This window comes from Pygocentrus nattereri, chromosome 27 (genome assembly GCF_015220715.1).
Source record: "Pygocentrus nattereri isolate fPygNat1 chromosome 27, fPygNat1.pri, whole genome shotgun sequence".
Lineage (NCBI taxonomy): Eukaryota > Metazoa > Chordata > Actinopteri > Characiformes > Serrasalmidae > Pygocentrus > Pygocentrus nattereri.
The window spans coordinates 24,274,469-24,297,056 of record NC_051237.1 but is presented as its reverse complement, the minus strand read 5'-3'; the positions used below and the strand labels follow the sequence as shown (position 1 = coordinate 24,297,056).

At 43.1% G+C, this 22,588-nt stretch overlaps 1 protein-coding gene across 1 annotated transcript in view; it reads left to right on the top strand.

The window, feature by feature from the left end:
- jupb (junction plakoglobin b) overlaps positions 1–11,065 on the top strand; it is a 131,051-nt gene extending 119,986 nt beyond the window's left edge. Inside the window, exons 14-16 of the mRNA XM_017716195.2 lie at positions 393–435; positions 7,065–7,217; positions 10,847–11,065. Of these exons, the coding sequence (XP_017571684.1) occupies positions 393–435; positions 7,065–7,201 (180 nt within the window). The 3' untranslated portion in view covers positions 7,202–7,217; positions 10,847–11,065. The remainder of the gene's footprint in view (positions 1–392; positions 436–7,064; positions 7,218–10,846) is intronic.
- Positions 11,066–22,588: the final 11,523 nt, after the last annotated feature.

Below are 22,588 nucleotides of genomic sequence, written 5' to 3'. Positions count from 1 at the left end.
AGGGAGTAGTGGAGGAGTGATTAGTGGGGGAGTGAATATTGGAGGACTGAGTGGTAGGAGACTGAGTAGTAGAGTAGTGGGGGAGTGAGTAGTGAGTGGTGAAGGAGTGAATAGTGGAGGAGTGAGTAGTGGGGGAGTGAGTAGTGGAGGAGTGAGTAGTAGAGAAGTGAGTAGTGGAGGAGTGAATATTGGAGGACTGAGTGGTGGGGGAGTGAGTAGTAGCGTAGTGGAGGGGTGAGTAGTGGAGGAGTGAGTAGTGAAGAAGTGAATAGTGGAGGAGTGAGTAGTGGGGGAGTGAGTAGTGGAGTATTGGAGGAGTGAGTAGTGGAGAAGTGAACTGCAGGGTGCATATCTGAGTGATTGTGTCCTCATTTCTTCTCATTTCCCTCCAGGCTCACAGCGCAATGCCACTCGACGCAGGATACATGCCGGACGGTAAGAGCCACAACACTAACTTACAAACGCTGGAACTCCCATTAGAGTTCCACTCCCAGAAGCTGGTATCTCTACCAGTCATCTTCGGTCTTTGGGTCACTCACACTTGCAGCCCTTAACTCTTTTTCCACAGAAAAACAAAATTTTCTACTGTATGTATCAAAATTTTACAAGTTTAAGTTTTTAATTACATTTTTAAAGTTTAATTTTGCAAATTTTACACTGGGTGATTCAAAAAGTTTCACCTGATTTCTAAATGATTCATTTCTCTTGTAAATCGTTACAGATCAGTGCAGTGAACTGTAAACGGTTTAAATGAGCATAAAGTTTATTATGTAATTGTACAACGTCTCAGTCTGAACCTCCTCCAGCTGTACGGACGACATCAACACCACAGTCAAACTCATCCCAGACTGGATTGAGCGTGTCGGGTGTCTCTGCACTCACGGCTCTTTCAGTGGGATTTCGGAGATCATCCAGTGCTGTGGAACCAGCACCGAACGCTCTGAGCTGCTGGAGCTTCACTGCCCACGAAAATCATGCTGAACAGTTGTGACGGATTCACTCTTATTGACGTGGAGAACGCAGAACGCTTTCTGCTCAAAGGGTCTCATCTCCTCTCAGGCTGAAGGGAGCCAGTCAGAAACTCTATGACCCCCTTGCTTTGAAATTGAATGAATCTTTTTGAATCACCATGTATACTGTAAATGTATTCATTAGTATTAGTTATTCTGTGTTGAGTTGAGTGTAATGAACGTTCCAGATGTAGCTAAACGTACTGACTATGATCTGCACTGTACTTTACATTAACCACATATGTCTGCAATCAGACTCTCACACACACTGTACTTCACATAAACAAGATATCAGATCAGACCTGCATTTCACAGAGTATCAATACGTACAGCCCTCGCTTCTGTCCTGTTAAAGGACCATTATATCAGATTTAACATGAAGAGACTGGAACACAAACTCAATTCTAAAGGAATCAGACAGTGAAGAGCATCAGACAGGATTCTTGAGATGTTCCAACACTTTCAGATGTAGCTGATAAACATTCACACAGTAATTTCTGTCTTAGTTAATATTTCACCACACACCTCCTGCAAGTTCCAGCATGGGAGAGCGGTGCAGTGCTGCACAGGCACGCCTCAATGCGAATTAAAATTGCAGAGAGGAAAACTCACCTGAGGAGGTAAGGGACATAGAGACTGAATGGACCTTGTTCAAAACCTCCATTGTGGAAGCTGCCAGGCATAGCTGTAGCCAAAAGCTTATGGGTGCCTGTCAAGAACCCCCTATTGGACATCAGTGGTGAGGGAGGCCGTCAAGCTGAAGAAAGAGGCCTTTAGGGACTGGATGGCTGGAAGGACAGAAACAGAATCCAGGGCGTGGGAGGAGTTTGGCGAAGCCATGGAAAAAGACTTTCGGTTGGCTTCAAGGAGGTTCTGGACAACTGTCCGGTGACTCAGGAGTGGTCGGGGTGGCTGCGCCCAAGCTGTATTCAGCAAGGGTGGAGAAACTCTGACTTCAAATGAGGATATTGTCGGTCAATGGAAGGAGCACTTTGAAGAACTCCTTAATCTGGGAGACATGCCTCCCTCACAGGAGTCAGGGCCAGAGGCCTCTGTCGTGTCAAGCTCCATTTCCCTGGTGGAGGTCACTGAGGTAGTTGGCAAGCTCTTCAGTGGCAAGGCACTAGGGGTGGATGAGATTCGTCCAGAGATACTTAAGGCTCTGGATTTTGTGGGGTTGTCATAGCTGACGCGCCTCTGCAATATTGCATGGACCTCAGGAACAGTACCCTTGGACTGGCAGACCGGGTGGTGGTCCCTATTTTTTAAAAAGGGGACCGGAGGGTGTGTGCAAACTATCAGGTTATCACACTGCTCAGCCTCCCTGGGAAAGTCTATGCCAAGGTGCTGGAAAGAGACTCCTCAGATTGAGGAGGAACAATGCAGATTCCATCCCGGCCATGGAACAATGGACCAGTTTTTCACCTTCTTGCGGATTGTTGAGGGGGTATAGGAGTTTGCCAACCCACTCTACTTGTGTTTTGTGGATTTGGAGAAGGCTTACAACTGGATTCCCTGAGATATCTTGTGGGTGGTCCTCCGGGAGTATGGGGTACCAGGGCTACTACTCCAGGCCATTCAAACTCTGTACTCCCAGAGTAAGAGCTGTGTTCGTATACTCAGCATTAAGTCGGACCCTTTCAGTATTAGCTTTGGGCTCCGGCAGGCTTGTGCCCTGTCTCCAGTCCTGTTTGTGATATTCAAGCACAGGGTGTCTAGACATAGCCAAGGTCAGGAGGGCGTTATGTGTGGAGGCCAGAAGGTGGCGTCTCTGCTGTTTGCAGACGATGTTGTTCTTTTGGCTGAATCACATGGAATCACATTAGCCCGGAAAAGGATGGCATGCCCACTCCAGGTAAGGGGAAAGGACTTGCCCCAGGTGGAGGAGTTTAAGTATCTTGGGGTCTTGTTCACGAGTGATGGGAAGATGGATCATGAGATCGGCCGCAGGCTGGGACAGGCGGCAGCAGTAATGCGGTCACTGTACCGGACTGTAGTGGTGTTTACCGGTCGTTCTACAGCCCGACCCTCACCTATGGTCACAAGCTAGGGTAATGACCGAAAGAATGAGATCAAGAATACAAGCAGTGGAAATGAGCTTTCTTCGCAGGGTGGTGGGCTACACTCTATTTGATAGGGTGAGGAGCTCAGCCATCCGGGAGGAGAGGAGCCAGCTGAGGTGGTTCGGGCATCTGATTTGGATGCCCCCTGGACGCCTCCCGGTGGGAGCTGGAGGAAGTTGCGGGGGAACAGGGTCATCTGGGATTCTCTGCTCTCCCAACTGCTACCGCAACCCTATCTAGATTAAGCGGTCGACGACAATGATGATGATGATGATGACAGTTTAAAATAGATGTATTTTAAAATATATTTGGTTAACATGGCGAAATATTTTGAAACACATTTTAGTGTTTGAATGTGTTTCAGCATCAACTACAGTGAGTTTGACATGAATTTCTTAACTATACATTGTAGTTAAGGGCCGCTTTGACCGTGTATTGAGTGTATGAAGGTGGTCTGCACAATGCTGTATATTGTTGGTGTGAAGGCTGAGACTTGTTCCCCTCTCTGGTTTCGGGTCCTGCTGTGTGGTTAATGGAGTTGGCCTGAGTCCACTGTACACTGCTCAGTGGCCTGAGGGCTGACAGTGTTTGTAGAGCGCTTAATATGAATCTCCTCAGGTCATATTTCCATGTCATTTACATTAACTGACAATCTACTGTCATCTTCACTGTCATTCTCTCTCTCTCTCTCTCTCTCTCTCCTCTCTCTCTCTCTTTCTCCCCCCTCTCTCTCTCCCTCCCCCTCTCTCTGTCTCTCTTTCTCTCTCTGTTTCTCCTCTCTCCCTTTCTCTCTCCCCCCTCTCTGTCTCTCTCTCTGTCTCTCCCCTCTCTCTCCTCTTTCTCTCCCCTCTCTCTCTCTTTCTCTCTCTGTTTCTCCTCTCTCCCTTTCTCTCTCCCCCCTCTCTGTCTCTCTCTCTGTCTCTCCCCACTCTCTCCTCTTTCTCTCCCCTCTCTCTGTCTCCCCCCCTCTCTCCTCTCTCTCTCTCCCCTCTCTTTTTCTCCCCCTTCTCTCTCTCACCTCTCCCCCCCTCTCTCTCCCTCTCTCTCTTTCTCTCCCCCTTCTCTCTCTCTCACCTCCCCTCCTCTCTCTCTCTCTCCCTCCCTCCCCTCTCTCTCCTCTCTCCCTTTCTCTCCCCCCTCTTTTTCTGTCTCTCTCTCTTCTCTCTCTCTTTCTCTCTCTCTCTCTCTCTCTCTCTCTCTCTCTCTCTCGTGATCACTCCTCTGTTTGCTGATGCTCTGTTAACTGAAGTGTATTCAGTTTAATTCGGTTTACATTTAATTCACAGTTCCATGCCCATATGGAAAAATATAGGGACATGTATTATTATATATTCCAGGCACTAAAGTGTATTTCAGAATACGCTGATCAGGCATAACATTCTGACCACCTCCTTGTTTCTAAGCTCATTGTTTTTAAAAACTGTGTCCACTCACTGTCCACTCTCTTAGACACTCCTACATTGTTGATCCACCTTGTAGATGTAGAGTCAGCGACGACAGCTCATCTGCTGCTGCACAGTTTGTGTTGGTCATCCTCTAGTCCTTCATCAGTGTTACAGCACGCTGCCCACAGGACACTGCACACAGGATGCTGCCCACAGGACACTGTTGGCTGGTTATGTTTGGTTTGTGGTTTTGTTTTCAGTCCAGCAGTGACATTGAAGGTGTTTAAAAACTCCAGCAGCACTGCTGTGTCTGATCCACTCAGACCAGCACAACACACACTAACACACCACCCCCATGTCAGTTTTACTGTAGTGCTGAGAATGATCCACCACCCAAATAGTACCTGCTCTGTGAGGGTCCATGGGGGTCCTGACCACAGGGTAACAAAGTATTGGACTGCAGTCTGTAACTGTAGAACTACAAAGTACAGCTATACAGTAAGTGGAGCTGATTAAGTGGACAGTGAGTGTAGAAACAAGGAGGCTGACTGGTGTATTTGTCATATTTAACTAAATATATTTTAAAATACATTTATTTTAATATTACACATAGAAATGTACCAGACAAAAATAACTGAATGTAAATGTGTTTATCAATGCTATGCTTTACTGTCTGATGCGCTTTACTGTCTGATACGCTTTACTGTCTGATACTCTTTACTGTCTGATACTCTTTACTGATACACTTTACTGTCTGATACGCTTTACTGCCCGATACGCTTTACTGATACACTTTACTGTCTGATACGCTTTACTGTCTGATGCGCTTTACTGTCTGATATGCTTTACTGATACACTTTAATGTGTGATACTCTTTACTGATACCCTTTACTGTCTGATACGCTTTAATGTCTGATGCGCTTTACTGATACACTTTACTGTTTGATGCGCTTTACTGTCTGATGCGCTTTACTGATACACTTTAATGTCTGATACTCTTTACTGATACCCTTTACTGTCTGATATGCTTTAATGTCTGATGCGCTTTACTGATACACTTTACTGTTTGATGCGCTTTACTGTCTGATACGCTTTACTGATACACTTTACTGTCTGATACGCTTTAATGTCTGATGCGCTTTACTGGTACACTTTACTGTTTGATGCGCTTTACTGATATGCTTTACTGTCTGATACGCTTTAATGTCTGATGCGCTTTACTGATACGCTTTGCTGTCTGATACGCTTTACTGATACACTTTAATGTCTGATACTCTTTACCGATACCCTTTACTGTCTGATACGCTTTAATGTCTGATGCGCTTTACTGATACACTTTACTGTTTGATGCGCTTTACTGATATGCTTTACTGATACGCTTTACTGTCTGATACGCTTTACTGATACGCTTTACTGATATGCTTTACTGTCTGATACGCTTTACTGATACGCTTTACTGTTTGATACGCTTTAATGTCTGATGCGCTTTACTGATACACTTTACTGTCTGATATGCTTTAATGATACGCTTTACTGTCTGATATGCTTTACTGATACACTTTACTGTCTGATGCGCTTTACTGATACGCTTTACTGATACACTTTACTGTCTGATACACTTTATTGTCTGATGCGTTTTACTGATACATTTTACTGTCTGATACGCTTTACTGATAAGCTTTACTGTCTGATATGCTTTACTGATACACTTTACTGTCTGATGCGCTTTACTGATACGCTTTACTGTCTGATGCGCTGTACTGTCTGATACGCTTTACTGTCTGATACACTTTACTGATACACTTTACTGTCTGATACGCTTTACTGTCTGATGCGCTTTACTGATACACTTTACTGTCTGATGCGCTTTACTGATACACTTTACTGTCTGATACGCTTTACTGATACGCTTTACTGATACACTTTACTGTCTGATGCGCTTTACTGATGCGCTTTACTGATACACTTTACTGTCTGATGCGCCTTACTGATACACTTTACTGTCTGATACGCTTTACTGATACGCTTTACTGATACACTTTACTGTCTGATGCGCTTTACTGATACACTTTACTGTCTGATGCGCTTTACTGATACACTTTACTGATACACTTTACTGTCTGATGCGCTTTTCTGATACACTTTACTGTCTGATACTCTTTACTGTCTGATGCGCTTTACTGATACGCTTTACTGATACACTTTACTGTCTGATGCGCTTTACTGATACGCTTTACTGTCTGATACGCTTTACTGATACGCTTTACTGATACACTTTACTGTCTGATGCGCTTTACTGATACGCTTTACTGTCTGATACGCTTTACTGATACGCTTTACTGATACACTTTACTGTCTGATGCGCTTTACTGATACGCTTTACTGTCTGATACGCTTTACTGTCTGATGCGCTTTACTGTCTGATACACTTTACTGTCTGATACGCTTTACTGATACGCTTTACTGTCTGATATGCTTTACTGTCTGATACATAGGGTTAGGGTTAGGATTGTGTTCCAGTAAGACAGCGATGGTGTGATGGTGGACACTGAGTGGGAAGCTAAAAGCAGACTGATACCTGTTACCTTTCTTTTCTCCGTGTGCAGATCTGGACGCTGCATATCCTCCGTACGGTTACCCTGACTTGCCCATGGATGGCCTCCCTCTGGACCCAGAGATACATGAGCAGTTCATGCCAGAGATGACCTTTGACTCCCGACAGGTGTACCCAGAGCCACTTTAACGCCACACTGATGCAGGTTAGCACAGATCTCAAACTCCCACATTCAAACACATTCTAATGCTTCCTTCATTCATCCATCCATCCATTCATTCATTCATTCATTCATTCATTTATTTATGGACTATGATTATCTGTAATGATGTAATCATCATCATTATTTTTATTAATACAGTGCCTTTCCCGTGCTCACGTGCACTTTACAGAAAGGAACAAAATACAGAACACTAAAGAAAACAATACAGAAGACCATGGTGTGTCACACAGGAGACTGACCCAGCCTTGAAGGCTGAAAATGTTCTTAGCCTTGAAAGAGTACTGCAGCCGAACTCCACCAGCCCAGGCAGCCCCATAGCTGCAGGGCAGCGTCATCCAAGCAGTCGTTCCCACTGCAGTGTAGCGGTCCAGGCAACTTTGTAGCCGCAATACAGCGTAACTCAAGCAGCCAGTCCAGGCTGCATCATGGCTAAATGCCTAAACGGCAGCCCAAGGAGCCTCTGAGCTGCGGATGGAAAATCGTTCACGGATTTATCGGTGGATATGATGGCAAAATCCTCAGTCAGCAGGGAAACATCAAACACACACATTCACACACACACACACACACTCAAACTCACAAACACATACACACAGAAATTTACACAGAAATGACGTGAACATTAATCAAAGTATTCTTATTTTAGAAAGGCGTGTCATGGAAACTGTTCATCTTATTGAAGATTAAAAAAAGATGATGTTACTGTCATAATCAGAAGTTCAGACTATATTTACTGTGTCCTTTACTCACTCCGGCTGCTGATGGAGGAAAGAAGTAAGATGTTGTTCACTAAGCTTCCTCCTGGAGATCTTCTTCCCTGCAGAGTTTATTCCCAACTTTAAGTGAGATTTGTAACCCTCTGGGTTCTGGGCTTGATCTGTCCATCTCTCCTTAAACTCCACTCTAAAGGTTTTTCATAGAACACGATCCTCATCTGTTTCATATCTAAACGCTCCGTTATCTTCATCACTACTTTCCAAACCCGCTGCAGCAGCTTCAGCAGCTGTAAACTCTCTGACACTGCTTCACATGAGTTTCCGATGTGGACTGAATGAAGAATGAAGGGTTTCCGGCATGATGGTCAGTGATTTCCTGATTTCAGTCATGATTTCCTGAGTGTCCGTCGGTCAGTTTCACACAGAATGTAGACACATGAATCCAGCAGCTCCACACGGTGAGAGGCAGATCTCTCTCGTGTATCTCAGCCCCTCTTCATAGGCTCATAACTCCGGATGTGAGTCTCGTATGATCTCGAGATGAGATGGAATGGAAAGGGCGGCTCTACAGAATCAGGAAGGGTTTGAACTGGATTTCTGAGCTGGCTCATCATAAAGGGTTAATACAGAGAACTAATCCAGAAACTCAGTGCAGTCACTGTTTTTTGTATTGTTTCTCCTCATTAATAACACATTACACTATATTAAATTATTTTCAGTCTTTTTTTTTGATTCGTGTGGAGGCCTTTCCTGAAAAAATCTCATTTACATTTTTTAAGACTTGAGCACATTCAAAATGCTAGTTTTTACCCATTTTTGGTGTAATAGTCATGTGTTGTTGTTTGAGTGTGTTTGTTTATTTGTGATTAGCTTTAGTCCTGAAACATACTTCACACAATGACACAAATGCAGACGAGTTATACAGACGGGGTTTCGCGCATAGTTGCGTTCAAAAACGTGACGCATTTCATAATAATAAAACAAGTGCAAGCTGCATTCTACAACCCCAATTCCAATGAAGTTGGGACGTTGTGTAAAACATAAATAAAAACAGAAAACTATGATTTGCAAATCCTTTTCAACCTATATTCATTTGAATACACTACAAAGACGAGATATTTAATTTTCAAACGGATAAACTTTACTGTTTTTACTGTACGTGCCTGCAACACGAAGAAGTTGGGACAGGGGCGTGTTTACCACTGTGTTACATCACCTTTCCTTTTAACAACACTCAATAAGTGTTTGGGAACTGAGGACACTAATTGTTGAAGCTTTGTAGGTGGAATTCTTTCCGTTTTTGCTTGATGTACAACTTCAGTTGCTCAACAGTCCGGGGTCTCCGCTGTCGTATTTTGTGCTTCATAATGCGCCACACATTTTCAATGGGAGACGGGTCTGGACTGCAGGCAGGCCAGTCTAGTACCCGCACTCTTTTACTATGAAGCCACGCTGTTGTAACACGTGCAGAATGTGGCTTGGCGTTGTCTTGCTGAAATAAGCAGGACGTCCCTGAAAAAGACGCTGCTTGGATGGCAGCAGATGTTGCTCCAAAATCTGTATGTACCTTTCAGCATTAATGGTGCCTTCACAGATGTGCAAGTTACCCCTGCCATGGGCACTAACACACCCCCATACCATCAGAGATGCTGGCTTTTGGACTTTGCACTGATAACAATCCGGACAGTCCTTTTCCTCTTTGGCCCGGAGGACACGACGTCCATGATTTCCAAAAACAATCTGAAATGTGGACTCGTCAGACCACAGGGCACTTTTCCACTCTGCGTCAGTCCATCTCAGATGAGCTCAGGCCCAGAGAAGCCGGCGGCGTTTCTGGGTGGTGTTGATATCTGGCTTTCGCTTTGCATGGCAGAGTTGTAACTTGCGCTTGTAGATGGAGCGACGAACTGAGTTCACTGACAGTGGTTTTCTGAAGTGTTCCTGAGCCCATGTGGGAATATCCGTTACAGAATGATGTGGGTTTTGAATGCAGTGCCGCCTGAGGGATCGAAGGTCACGGGCATTCAGTGTTGGTTTTCTGCCTTGCCGCTTACCTGCAGAGATTTCTCCAGATTCTCTGAATCTTTTGATGATATTATGGACTGTAGATGATGAAATCCCTAAATTCCTTGCAACTGCACGTTGAGAAACATTGTTCTCAACAATGTTGTTCACAAAGTGGTGAACCTCGCCCCGTCCTTGCTTGTGAACGACTGAGCCTTTCAGGGATGCTCCCCTTATACCCAATCATGACACTCACCTGTTTCCAATTAACCTCTTCACCTGTGGAATGTTCCAAACAGGTGTTTTTTGAGCATTCCTCAACTTTCCCAGTCTTTTGTTGCCCCTGTCCCAACTTCTTTGGAACGTGTTGCAGGCATCAAATTCAAAACCTTGTCTTAGTAGTGTATTCAATTGAATATAGATTGAAAAGGATTCGCAAATCATTGTATTCTGTTTTTATTTATGTTTTACACAACATCCCAACTTCATTGGAATTGGAGTTGTAAGTTTTAAAGAAGGGGGCACTATAACGACAGCCAAGCCAGTGTGTTTCTCGACGACCATAATCATAACAATATGATCCATTAGGGCCTGTCGATTCCAGCAGAAGAGGTAAAGCAGCTCACTTTCCTCTACTGCCCACATTTAGTTGGGGCAGTGGTGGGCTAGGAAGCCTTGTGACCAGAAGGTCGCTGGTTCGATACTCTCGACAGTACGTGACTGAAAATGTCCTTGAGCAAGGCACCTAACTCCCAACTGCTCCCTGGGCGGCATGGATAGGGCTGCCCACCACTCCAGGCTTGTGTTCTTGGGTTGAGTCAGTTTCTGGCCTCATGTGTCTCTGAATGAAATTTTGTCTTTTTGTCTGTTCTTTATTCTCTAAATGTTCAGGTCCAGTGGGTGAGCTGGAAGATGATTGACAGGTGTGGAGGCGGGGCCCGTGCTCAGGCGACCCGACAGCGTCATGTTTCCATGAAACAGGGTCCAGCCTGTGAAGAAACGGAGGCGTAAAATCCTCCTTAACTTCAGTTCACTACCAGTCTGTGTTTGTGTGACATGAACTCAAAAGGCTGTTTTTCTTTATTTGTCCTACTAAAAGAGAAAAGCCTAGAACCGTGTTGATGGGAACCGCATGTAATCATAATGTTTAAATTTTGTACTTCGTATTATTGCTTGACAGACGATGTCCATAACACACAAACCGAGTCTTAGAAATGTAGCATAGTTATCCATTTAGCACCGGTACAGCTCTTAATCTTCACTCTGAGTTCTCTTAGTGTGGTTCTCTGGGTTCTCTGGGATCTCTGGGTGGGGTGCTAACAGTGCAGAAAAGATCAGACAGTGTTCTATGTAAACTTCATTATCTGGATATTCAAGGAAAAACTGTGTAATTCACTCTTTATTTCTGTGGCGCTGATGATGTAAATAGTTTCTTAGTTGCTGAGAGAGATTTACAAAATCGTCCTTCAATGATGGTTAAAAAAAACAACCAATAAAATAAATTCATCTGAAGTAGCAACCGTGGAGCTAATTTGGCGGATACTCAGAAAACTCTTCCGGTCTGAAGTGTTAGTTATTATAAACGTGACCCAGACTTGCTAAGCCGCTAATCACAGTTTCCTTCATCTCATATTTACATGATATTTTTTTATTCTTCTTTATTGTGATAAACTGTAACCTGCCGTCTGTCGTCCCTCACTTCATAGAGTCATAGAGAACGTGCAAAGCGATAAAGCAGGCCTGTGATTGGACGGGGCTTTAGACTCCGCTCAGTGTCGAAATGTTGATGATCGTAGGATATCATCGCTGTCAGGGCCAAATGGATCTCCATTTTTAACAGATTTTTAACCTAATGTGAAAACTAAATTCTCAATTGTGTAAAATTTCTTCTGAAATTTGATCTAAAATGAAATTAACTCAAAAGTTTTGTTCTCTACTCAGTAAAGTTTAGTTTTGAAGTTTCATTCCAGCATCGATTAAACGCTCAATGCTTTGACAACTGCGGCTCGATAGATGATGGAATATGTGAACCTGTGGCGAAGAAGGTTTACGCCAAAGAGATTGACCCTGTGATGATAATCATGAAGCTAATCGTGTGAATTCTGTCACACTGTTTGAAATGTTGGTCAGTGCTGTAATCTGGGATAAAAGACATGCGCATTCAGCCCTAGAAGCTCCAGAACTCACCAGCCCATCTTCACACTTCCATATTCGACACAGCTGAAAACATCATAGCAGGAGAAGACGTCATGAAAGGTGGAGCAGTTTTCATTATCACAGCAAGTTTCACAAGGTCAGCAAGCTTTTCACTCACGCTTTATCCGGATGGTCCACTCTAGATGTTTTTTGATGCTCACTCTGTCTGTAACTAACATGCAGCTAAACATCTGTTTAATGCAACTGAACTTGAAGTTGAGCTCAAGGCAAGACCACCTGCTTCTCACCCTAATCCTAACATTAACTGATCTGTGGATCATCTATAGGGGCCCATCTAAATAAAGTCTGATCAGCTTTTCTTAAAGTATTATACTCTCAGAAATAAAGGTTCTAGACTGTATCTGGGTCAGTTCACCTCTCGTCACGGGGGTGGAACCCTGAAGGCTCCATCTCAGTACCTTTAGTCAGGGAACATAACTGAACCATAATCCACTGAGATGATCTGTTCTAAGCTGTACTGACTCCACACACCCCTTTGAGCTTTGAGGGAAATTTTACACTGTTTGTACCTTGATGAAGGAGAAAAGTTCCTGAACAGAACCTTCATTTCTAACAGGGTACCTGCAGGACTACAAAGTTAAGGATCTCAGCACATTACCCAACAAAGTTGGCTAATGTTAGTGGCTAATGTTTACTAGAATATTGTCCAATAAAAGTCTCTGTCAGATTCATGACATGTTCCTAAACTGCACAACTGTTCTCACCTTTGTGCTCTTGAGTGTGGAGCTCGTTACTCTGACGTAGCAACAAGCTGCTCATTAAGGAGCTATAATTTGGAGGAAGGAACTGAACATTAAAACATATTAAATGCCGCGTTCATGGCCCAGTTTATTCATTTCTTACTGTATTTATTTAACTGTTGTAGTAAAGCAGTAGAGCACTCAAGGAGTGCGTTATCACCAATAACATCACGGCTGTGATGATCTACGGCCACCAAATGACAGCTGGGATGGTATTTTGGGATAAGCACGCCCTCTCAGGCTCTACTGCTTAAATAAACAGTTTAATAAAACAGAAAATTAAAATCTGAACACCACAGAACTGATAGTAACTGTCCAAAGTGTATGGTTAAAACCATATTAGGCTAGATTTCCAATATTCCACCTTGATGTGTCCTGATACCTCCAATGAGGCCCAGACCTCCCTTTCCCCGGCCACTTCCACTAGCTCCCCTGGGGGGATTCTGAGGCGCTCCCAGGCCAGCTGAGCAATATAGTCACGCCAGCGTGTCCTGGGTCTTTCCTGGGGTCTCCTCCCGGTTGGACTTGCCTGTGACACCTCCCAAGGGAGGCGTCCAGGAGGCATCCTAACCAGATGCCTGAACCACCTCAGCTGGCTCCTCTCGATGTGGAGAAGCAGCGGCTCTACTCCGAGTCCCTCCCAGATGACTGCACTTCTCACCCTATCTCTAAGGGAGAGTCCAGACACCCTGCGGAGGAAACTCATTTCAACCACTTGTATTCGCGATCTCATTCTTTCGGTCATTACCCAAAGCTCTTGACCATAGGTGAGGGTGGGAACGTAGATCGACCGGTATATCGAGAGCCTTGCCTTATGGCTCAGCTCTTTCTTTACCACAACAGACCGGTAAAGAGCCCGCATCACTGCTGACCCAGCACCAATCCGCCTGTCAATCTCCCGCTCCCTTTTACCATCACTCATGAACAAGACCCCGAGATACTTAAACTCCTCCACTTGAGGCAAGAGCTTATCCCCGAACCAGAGAGGTCTCTCTGCCCTTTTCCACCTGAGAACCATGGCCTCAGATTTGGAGGTACTGATTCTCATCCCACTTCACACTCGGCTGCAAACCGATCCAGTGAAAGCTGAAGTTCACGACCTGATGTCCCCAATAGGACCACATCATCTGCAAACAGTAGCGATGTGACCTTGAGGTCACCAAACCGGACACCCTCCATGCCCTGACTGTGCCTAGAAATTCTATCCATGAAAATTCTGAATAGAATCGGTGACAAAGGGCAGCCCTGACAGAGTTCAACTCTCACTGGGAACGAGTCTGACTTACTACCAGCCATGCGAACCAAACTCCTGCTTTGTACAGGGCCTGAATGGCTCGTAGCAAAGAGCCATGTACCCTGTACTCCCGAAGCACCTCCCACAGAATACCCCGGGGAACACAGTCGAATGCCTTCTCCAAATCGACAAAGCACATGTGGACTGTTTGGGCAAACTCCCATGAACCCTGGTTCTTAACTCACCTTCGTAGTCATGCAGGCAACTCTGGAAGAAAAGCTTGTAGACCTTGTTCTTCTCTCCTTCACTGACTGACCAGCATCTTTAGTGGAAGAAAGGAGGTAATACCTTAAAGAGGACATGGCTCCTCTACATTCTCACTCGTAAATGCTGCCACTACTGTAATGTTTTCCCCATTGTGTCGAATCCACAAGATCAGCTTAAAAATATAATCACTGTATGAAAGTGCTTACACAACGTTTGTGCTCCTGAATGTTCTCCCTCAGTAACATCTTATATTTTTCACAGTCAGAGTTTTTATAACACTGTATAACATTTGCATTAAATGGTCATTCATGTCTGGATGGACATTAACACCATTGTACTGCGTCCTGTATTTCTGTGGTCAGCCCAAATGTAAGCACATTAACAGTTTTTTATAGGTATTATTGTGATAAATGTTAGTGGTAAGGTTGGATGACTGATTGGGGCAGCGATTGAAAAGGTTTTAATGCTGGATAATATCATTGATCAGAAATCTGTGGTAGGTTTTTGTGAATGCTGCATTTCATAATGTTATGTTGATTTTTCTCTTCAATTAACTGGTTAAGATGTAAACAGCGGTTCAGAGCGGTTTGGGTGTGAAACGCTCTGTTCTAGATAAACTTACCGAGTCAGAACGGTTCACAGTGGTGGTGACAGGAACCAGACGTCCCCCTCTAAAATCTCCTCACAGAAAGTTCCTACATGGTTCTGAATTCACTGCCTGATGACTGAGACGCTGTTTTATGATAGTTTTGAGATGATTTAGGTCTAAAACAAAGATATCAGAGACAGTAAGTTTCTTTAGAGTTAGTGATTTCACATGAAACCTCTCTGAATAAATTTGTCTACATCTCAATCACTGAATTATTTTTGAAAAAAACATCTAAAATATGGACATTGGTTGGTAACCGTTGCTGAACCCCATTAAGAAGTTTCAGCTGAGGCATGAACAATTTCATTTGAGTTTGAGCTCATGGCTGACTTCACTGACTTGTTTTTATTGTTATTTTTATTTTTTATTTCCAGATTAATTTGTTAGATTTTTATATGCTGAATTGGTTTTGAACTGATGTAGTTGAGTCCAAGCCTGGTGACTGGATATACTTATAGCAAGAACTGATACTACATGCATGAATCTAATGTGAAAAATATGAAAAGGCCTCCTCCATTATTTCTGAAAAATGTTCCCAGTACTTAATTCCCCTCTTTATGCTCCGCCCACAAATGCGAACTTTCATAGCTATTTTTGTGATGGACAAATTTTAAAGTAGTGAAATTCCCAACCTAATGAGAAACTGTAGAACAGACTCGGTTTATATCACAATATCTACATTTAGAGTCGGTTATTCATTCAGCCTAACGAGAAACCGTAGAATAGACTCGGTTTATATCACAATACCTACATTTAGAGTCGGTTATTCATTCAGCCTAATGAGAAACTGTAGAACAGACTCGGTTTATATCACAATACCTACATTTAGAGCCGGTTATTCATTCAGTCTAATGAGAAACTGTAGAATGGACTCGGTTTATATCACAATACCTACATTTAGAGTCGGTTATTCATTCAGCCTAATGAGAAACTGTAGAACGGACTCGGTTTATATCACAATACCTACATTTAGAGTCAGTTATTCATTCAGCCTAACGAGAAACTGTAGAACAGACTCGGTTTATATCACAATACCTACATTTAGAACCGGTTATTCATTCAGCCTAACGAGAAACCGTAGAACAGACTCGGTTTATATCACAATACCTACATTTAGAGTCGGTTATTCATTCAGCCTAATGAGAAACTGTAGAACAGACTCGGTTTATATCACAATACCTACATTTAGAGTCGGTTATTCATTCAGCCTAACGATAAACTGTAGAACAGACTCGGTTTATATCACAATACCTTATTTAGAGTCGGTTATTCATTCAGCCTAATGAGAAACTGTAGAACAGACTCGGTTTATATCACAATACCTACATTTAGAGTCGGTTATTCATTCAGCCTAACGAGAAACTGTAGAACAGACTCAGTTTATATCACAATACCTACATTTAGAGTCGGTTATTCATTCAGCCTAACGAGAAACTGTAGAACAGACTCAGTTTATATCACAATACCTACATTTAGAGTCGGTTATTCATTCAGCCTAACGAGAAACTGTAGAACAGACTCGGTTTATATCACAATACCTACATTTAGAGTCGGTTATTCATTCAGCCTAATGAGAAACTGTAGAACAGACTCGGATTATATCACAATACCTACATTTAGAGTCGGTTATTCACTCAGCCTAATGAGAAACTGTAGAACAGACTCGGTTTATATCACAATACCTACATTTAGAGCCGGTTATTCATTCAGCCTAACGAGAAACTGTAGAACAGACTCGGATTATATCACAATACCTACATTTAGAGGTGGTTATTCATTCAGCCTAATGAGAAACTGTAGAACAGACTCGGATTATATCACAATACCTACATTTAGAGTCAGTTATTCATTCAGCCTAATGAGAAACTGTAGAACGGACTCGTTTTATATCACAATACCTACATTTAGAGGTGGTTATTCATTCAGCCTAATGAAAACCATTAGTATTGATCTACAATTTCTCATTAGGATGAATGGAATTTTTTCAGTGTACTATAAAGCACTGATGTGGGCGGAACTTGAACAGGGCAACTGGAATATTCAGTGTTGGTGATGTCCACATTCCTGCCCTCCCACCTGAGGGAAAGACTAAGAAGGAAGGGAAGAGTAAAGAGAAGTTGAGTGATGTGATATGATGAATATGCATTTTTACTGAATATTTTTAGTTTGAAACTTTTTTTGTTGAAGAAATAAAAATATATTAACGACTTGTGTTTTGTTTTCGTTTGTGTGTTCTTGCTGCGCTGATTTATATACAGTATATTTATTTATTTATGGCAAACATTATTATTGTTACATCGGGTTGCATCGTAGAGGTTTTTTATGCGTTCTACTAAAACCTGTAACTCTCACCAGCCCTGCTCCTGCAGATCTGCTTTATTTCAGAGTTCATAAGATATCATGTTAAAAATAGAAACTAGTGTTACAGCCACATACACACAATGCAAAACTATGCAAGTCAATAAAATTGTTCAGATATAAACAGAGATTCCAAAGTTCATGTACACTGGGAACAGCACTGTTCCCACTGAAGACACTGAAATCACTGTCATCTTCATGAAACCTGAGCTGGAAGCAGCCATTAGAAGATGGTAAATCGAGGCCATGAAGAGATGACCGTGGCCAACAGCATTCCTTAAACAGGCAAGTGATGGTTGATGGATTTTAACAGCCCAAAGTGTCCAGAGTAAACATCCCCACCCCATTACACCACCTCCACCAGCCTGGACTGCTCACACAAGGCAGGATGGGTCCATGGATTCATGTTGCTGGTGCCAAATCTTAACCCTCAGCAGGAACTGGAATTCATCAGACCAGGCTGAGCTTTTCCATATTTTGGTACTATTAGCATGGATAATATTGGAAGTCTATCCATGTTAAAAGATGCTCCTGAATAACTGGTTAAAAAAAAACAAAAAAAACACATTTTTGTTTTTTCAGCAGTTTAGGTCTGTTCACCCCCATTCATGGTGGACTCACTCAGGGTGCCCTCTAGTGTTTTTTGATATAATAGGAGAAATAGGAAGTGGCCCGACTCGCTTCAAACCAGCTCTGGATATTAAGATTAAGTGACCCTTATTAGTCCCACAACAGAGAAATTTGACCTCTTCATTTAGCCCATCCATGCAGTGAAACACCACACACACTAGTGAACACACACATATATTCTTATCTACCTACTGTGGGGCAGGTTGTAACAGCGTATTTCACACAAGCTTGTTTGTTTTCAGCAGTAGCTTTTTACACTGTTATTAACAGACAAATGTGGGTATAAATGTTTGAGAGATACAGCACAGGGTTTCTCATCCACTGGGCCACAAGACACCCTCAGGTGGTCCTCAGGCTAGTACTGAGGGGGAGCCTGTGTCCATTGGTGGCACTTTAACTCTAAAATATGAAATGTTTTTGTTTTCAAAGGGTAAACAATAATAACACAAGACCTGCAACAACAGTGCTCAAAGCAGCTTTGGCTAGTTTTTTAAACAACACACAGCAAACCCGCATTGACTGAAGACCCTGTCAGTAAAGGGTTTCTCCTGGATTGAGGCTGAAACTTATACAAACATTTTCATTTCAGGAAATTTTGGACCAAATGAAGTTTCCAGAAAATGCTTACAGGAATGCTTACATCTGCTTGTTTTACTAACTTTATTATTATAACATTTGCATTACATTTGAATTATGTTTTAACATTTCATTTTTAATTCATGTTTATTTATTTAATGATTGATTTCTTCTCTTAAATCTGTTGTTTTGTTTAATCCTGTTTTTCCTTTATATTAGTTTTTACATTTTTAATTTATCTTTTTATTTTCTCTTTTCTCTCTGTGTAAACAAGCGTGCCTTGTCTTAAATAAAGCCACAGTGCCTTAAACCAGTATTTTCTGATTTTAGAATAATAAGATCTTTGACTGCACAGCAGCACAGATGCTGAAAGCTCTTATAAGTCCGATTTCCTCTTCATACCGACAGATGATCGTGTGACTGGAGTACCTTTGTTCTTGATTTGGTGTTTCCTCTGTTCTGCGGTGTGCACAGGAGTGGTTGGCCTGGCCGCATCGTGTTGTCATGGTGATTTTGGAGCTGAATTGTCTCTCTGTTTGATGCAGTGATGCTGCTGGTCCATTTCTTCCCTGCGTTTTTCTCTGAAAGGGCTTGGAGTTTTTCAGGCTGTGGCGTGACTCAGCTCTCTCCACTCGGCCGCTCCCCTTCGCTGCCTGAGCGTTCCGGGTTTTTTTTTGCCTCTGTAAACAACAGAGTCATTCTGAGCCTCTGACTGAGCTTCCTTTAAATGAAAGCAGCTTTCTGTGACGTGTTTAATCAGCTTAATTATATTCATCAAACTCCATTAGTGCCACTAATAAGTGTGCATCTCGGAGAGAAACATGACTGTCACATTAACAAGGGTTTTTGCATAATTACAGTTTTACTGTACCTGTGAACACCTGTTTAATGACTATGAGTGAATTGTAGTTGCAACAACTGCCTGATAGCGACCCCAAGTGGCAACTAGTACTACACTCCAGCTCCAATACAAATCAGCCTGAAAAAATGAGCCCCATTCACAAACTTCATAACTCTGTTCTTAAGCGTGTTCTTGATAAAGATCCTGAGAAAAAGTCTCCGTCTCCGAAAAGATTCATGTCGTGTTCTTAAAGCACAGAACTGTTCTATCCTCTGTGCTCCTGAGTGTGTGTAGATCCTGTTCTACCCTGAGAACAAACCCCACAAAGAACAAAAATGAAAGAATCCTTTCGTCAAAATAATTTTAGTGAAAAAGAAATTCCTTCATTTCCTGAACAGCATAAAACATCTTAACACCACTGTTATATTTTAAGAGCTTTTAAACTCAAGTTATAGGAGTATAAAATGACACCTCATGTACGTTCATGACGTCAGAGAGCACGACCGGCCAATGAGCTGTCACCAATCAATCAGCACTCAGTAGCAGTAAAGCCCCGCCTCCTGCTTCCCAAAACCCGTTTACTGTAGACTAAAGGAACTAACTCTGCTGTTTTAGTGAAACTCGTCCTTCTACTGTCTAAAATTAAAGGAAAGTTTTTTTGCCGTTGAGCTCCATTCACTCCCATTCATTGAGGACACGCCCTCTGCTGTTCTCTAGCCCTATTTTTGATATAACGGGGGCAATAGAAAGTGGTCAGACTCCTCATAAACTGGCTCTGGTTAAAGCCACCGCAGTACAGGCTCAGTTTCAGTACCTGATGGTCAAATAACCACCGTTTAGAGGATAAAGAGCAGCCGAGAGACAGACTGGAGTCAGACAGACGGAGTCAGTCGTGTGTTGTGGTGGGTGGTCTGCGCATGGCTTATAGCCTGTTAGCAGTTAGCCACTCGTTTGTATAGTTTTCCTGGGTATTTGGTTCTGATTTAGCAGCACAACAGATGGAAAAAGAAACCGTAACCGGAGTCCGTCTTCCTCAAGGTGGTCAGGTTACCAAACACATCAATGCCCCCTCAACACTCACCTGGAATAATCTCTCTCCAAACTCCACCATTACAGACACACCCATTAACCATTGCTGCACACCTGCACGTCACATTCTTCATTCTTCTGCTCTTTAAATGCTGCTCTGGGACACTTCAACTCACATTGTCTGGACAGTTCACCTCTAAATGTCTGCACTAGCTCCTCCACTCATGCTGCTCTGACGCCCATCCAGTCTGAATAGCGTTGATCTGCTGTCCGGTCGATGCAGCACCGCGTGTGTTTACTGTAGATGCTGCACTCGATTTACTGTGTTGTGTATCAGTCCTGCGTGAAGTGCTGCTGTTAAGTGTTGGACCTGAAGAATCACACTGAGCTATTAGTTACACTGAAGAATGACAACAAAGAGCTGTAGACCTGACTTGGTGTGATATTTGGCTTTAGTTCTGTTTGTATGGGTTATCTCCAGTCACACAGACTCAGAAATTCTGCCAAATTCTGATTGTAGATGCACAAACACAGTAACCCAGAGTGATTACTATAGTAATTACTCCAGTCACAGCTCATTCTCTTTATTAATACTCAAATAAAATCTCACTACGGTAACAGCACTTTTACTGTAGTAGGAACTTTCAGGACTCTTCCACCCTCAGCAATCAGGCGTGGTTATTCAGTGTATATAATCCATCAATCAGTCCATCCATCAATCAATCCATCAATCAGTCCATCAATTGGTCCATCAATTGGTTTTTTTGACTTCTCCAGCGCATTTAACACCGTCTGGCCCGCTCTTCTGGGCGATAAGCTCACAGTGATGCAGGTAGATGCCCCCCTTGTGTCCTGGATTGTTGACTATCTGACCGGCAGACCACAGTATGTACACCTGCAGCACTGTGTGTCGGACAGAGTGGTCAGCAACACTGGAGTTCCACAAGGTACTGTCCTCTCTCCCTTCCTCTTCACCCTCTACACCACTGACTTCAGCTACTGCACAGAGACTTGCCACCTTCAGAAGTTTTCTGATGACTCTGCAATAGTTGGATGTATCAGCAAGGGTGAAGAGGATGAGTACAGGGCAACGGTGAAGGACTTTGTCGCATGGTGCGAGCGGAACCACCTGCAGCTCAATGTGACAAAGACAAAGGAACTGGTGGTGGACCTGAGGAGGGACAAGGCACCGGTGACCCCTGTGTCCATCAGCGGGGTCAGTGTGGACACTGTGGAGGATTACAAATATCTGGGTGTGTATATTGACAATAAACTGGACTGGGCTAAGAACACTGACGCCCTCTACAGGAAGGGCCAAAGCCGTCTCTATTTTCTGAGGCGCCTGAGGTCCTTCAACAACTGCCGGACTATGCTCAAGATCTTCTATGAGTCTGTGGTGGCGAGTGCTTTCCTCTATGCTGTTGCATGCTGGGGAAGCAGGCTGAGGGTGGCAGATGCCAACAGACTCAACAAATTGATCCGCAAGGCCGGTGATGTTGTGGGTGTGGAGCTGGACTCGCTGACGGCAGTGTCGGAGAGGAGGACGCTGTCTAAGCTGCGGGCCATTATGGACAATGGCTCCCACCCACTCTACGATACGGTGATGAGACACAAGAGCTCATTCAGCTCAAGACTCATCGTACCAAAATGCACCACAGAGCGCCACAGGAAGTCATTCTTACCAGTGGCCATCAAACTCTATAACTCCTCCCTCAGTGTGTGATTCAAAAACTGTTCATATGTGCAATAACAACAATTGTGTGTGTAGAGTACTTAAATCTGGTGCACATACATACTGTAAATTCTATATATTGTTTTAAATTATACATACTGTAAATTCTATATATTGTTTAAAATTATACATACTGTAAATTCTATATATTGTTTTAAATTATTAGTAAAGTGTTTATTTTTACATAAATGGCTGCAACTGTAACAACTGCAATTTCCCCCTGGGATTAATAAAGGAATCTGAATCTGAATCTGAATCAATCAGTCCATCCATCAATCAATCCATCAATCAATCCATCAATCAGTTCATCAATCAATAAATCCATCAATCAGTTCATCAATCAGTCCATCCATCAATCAA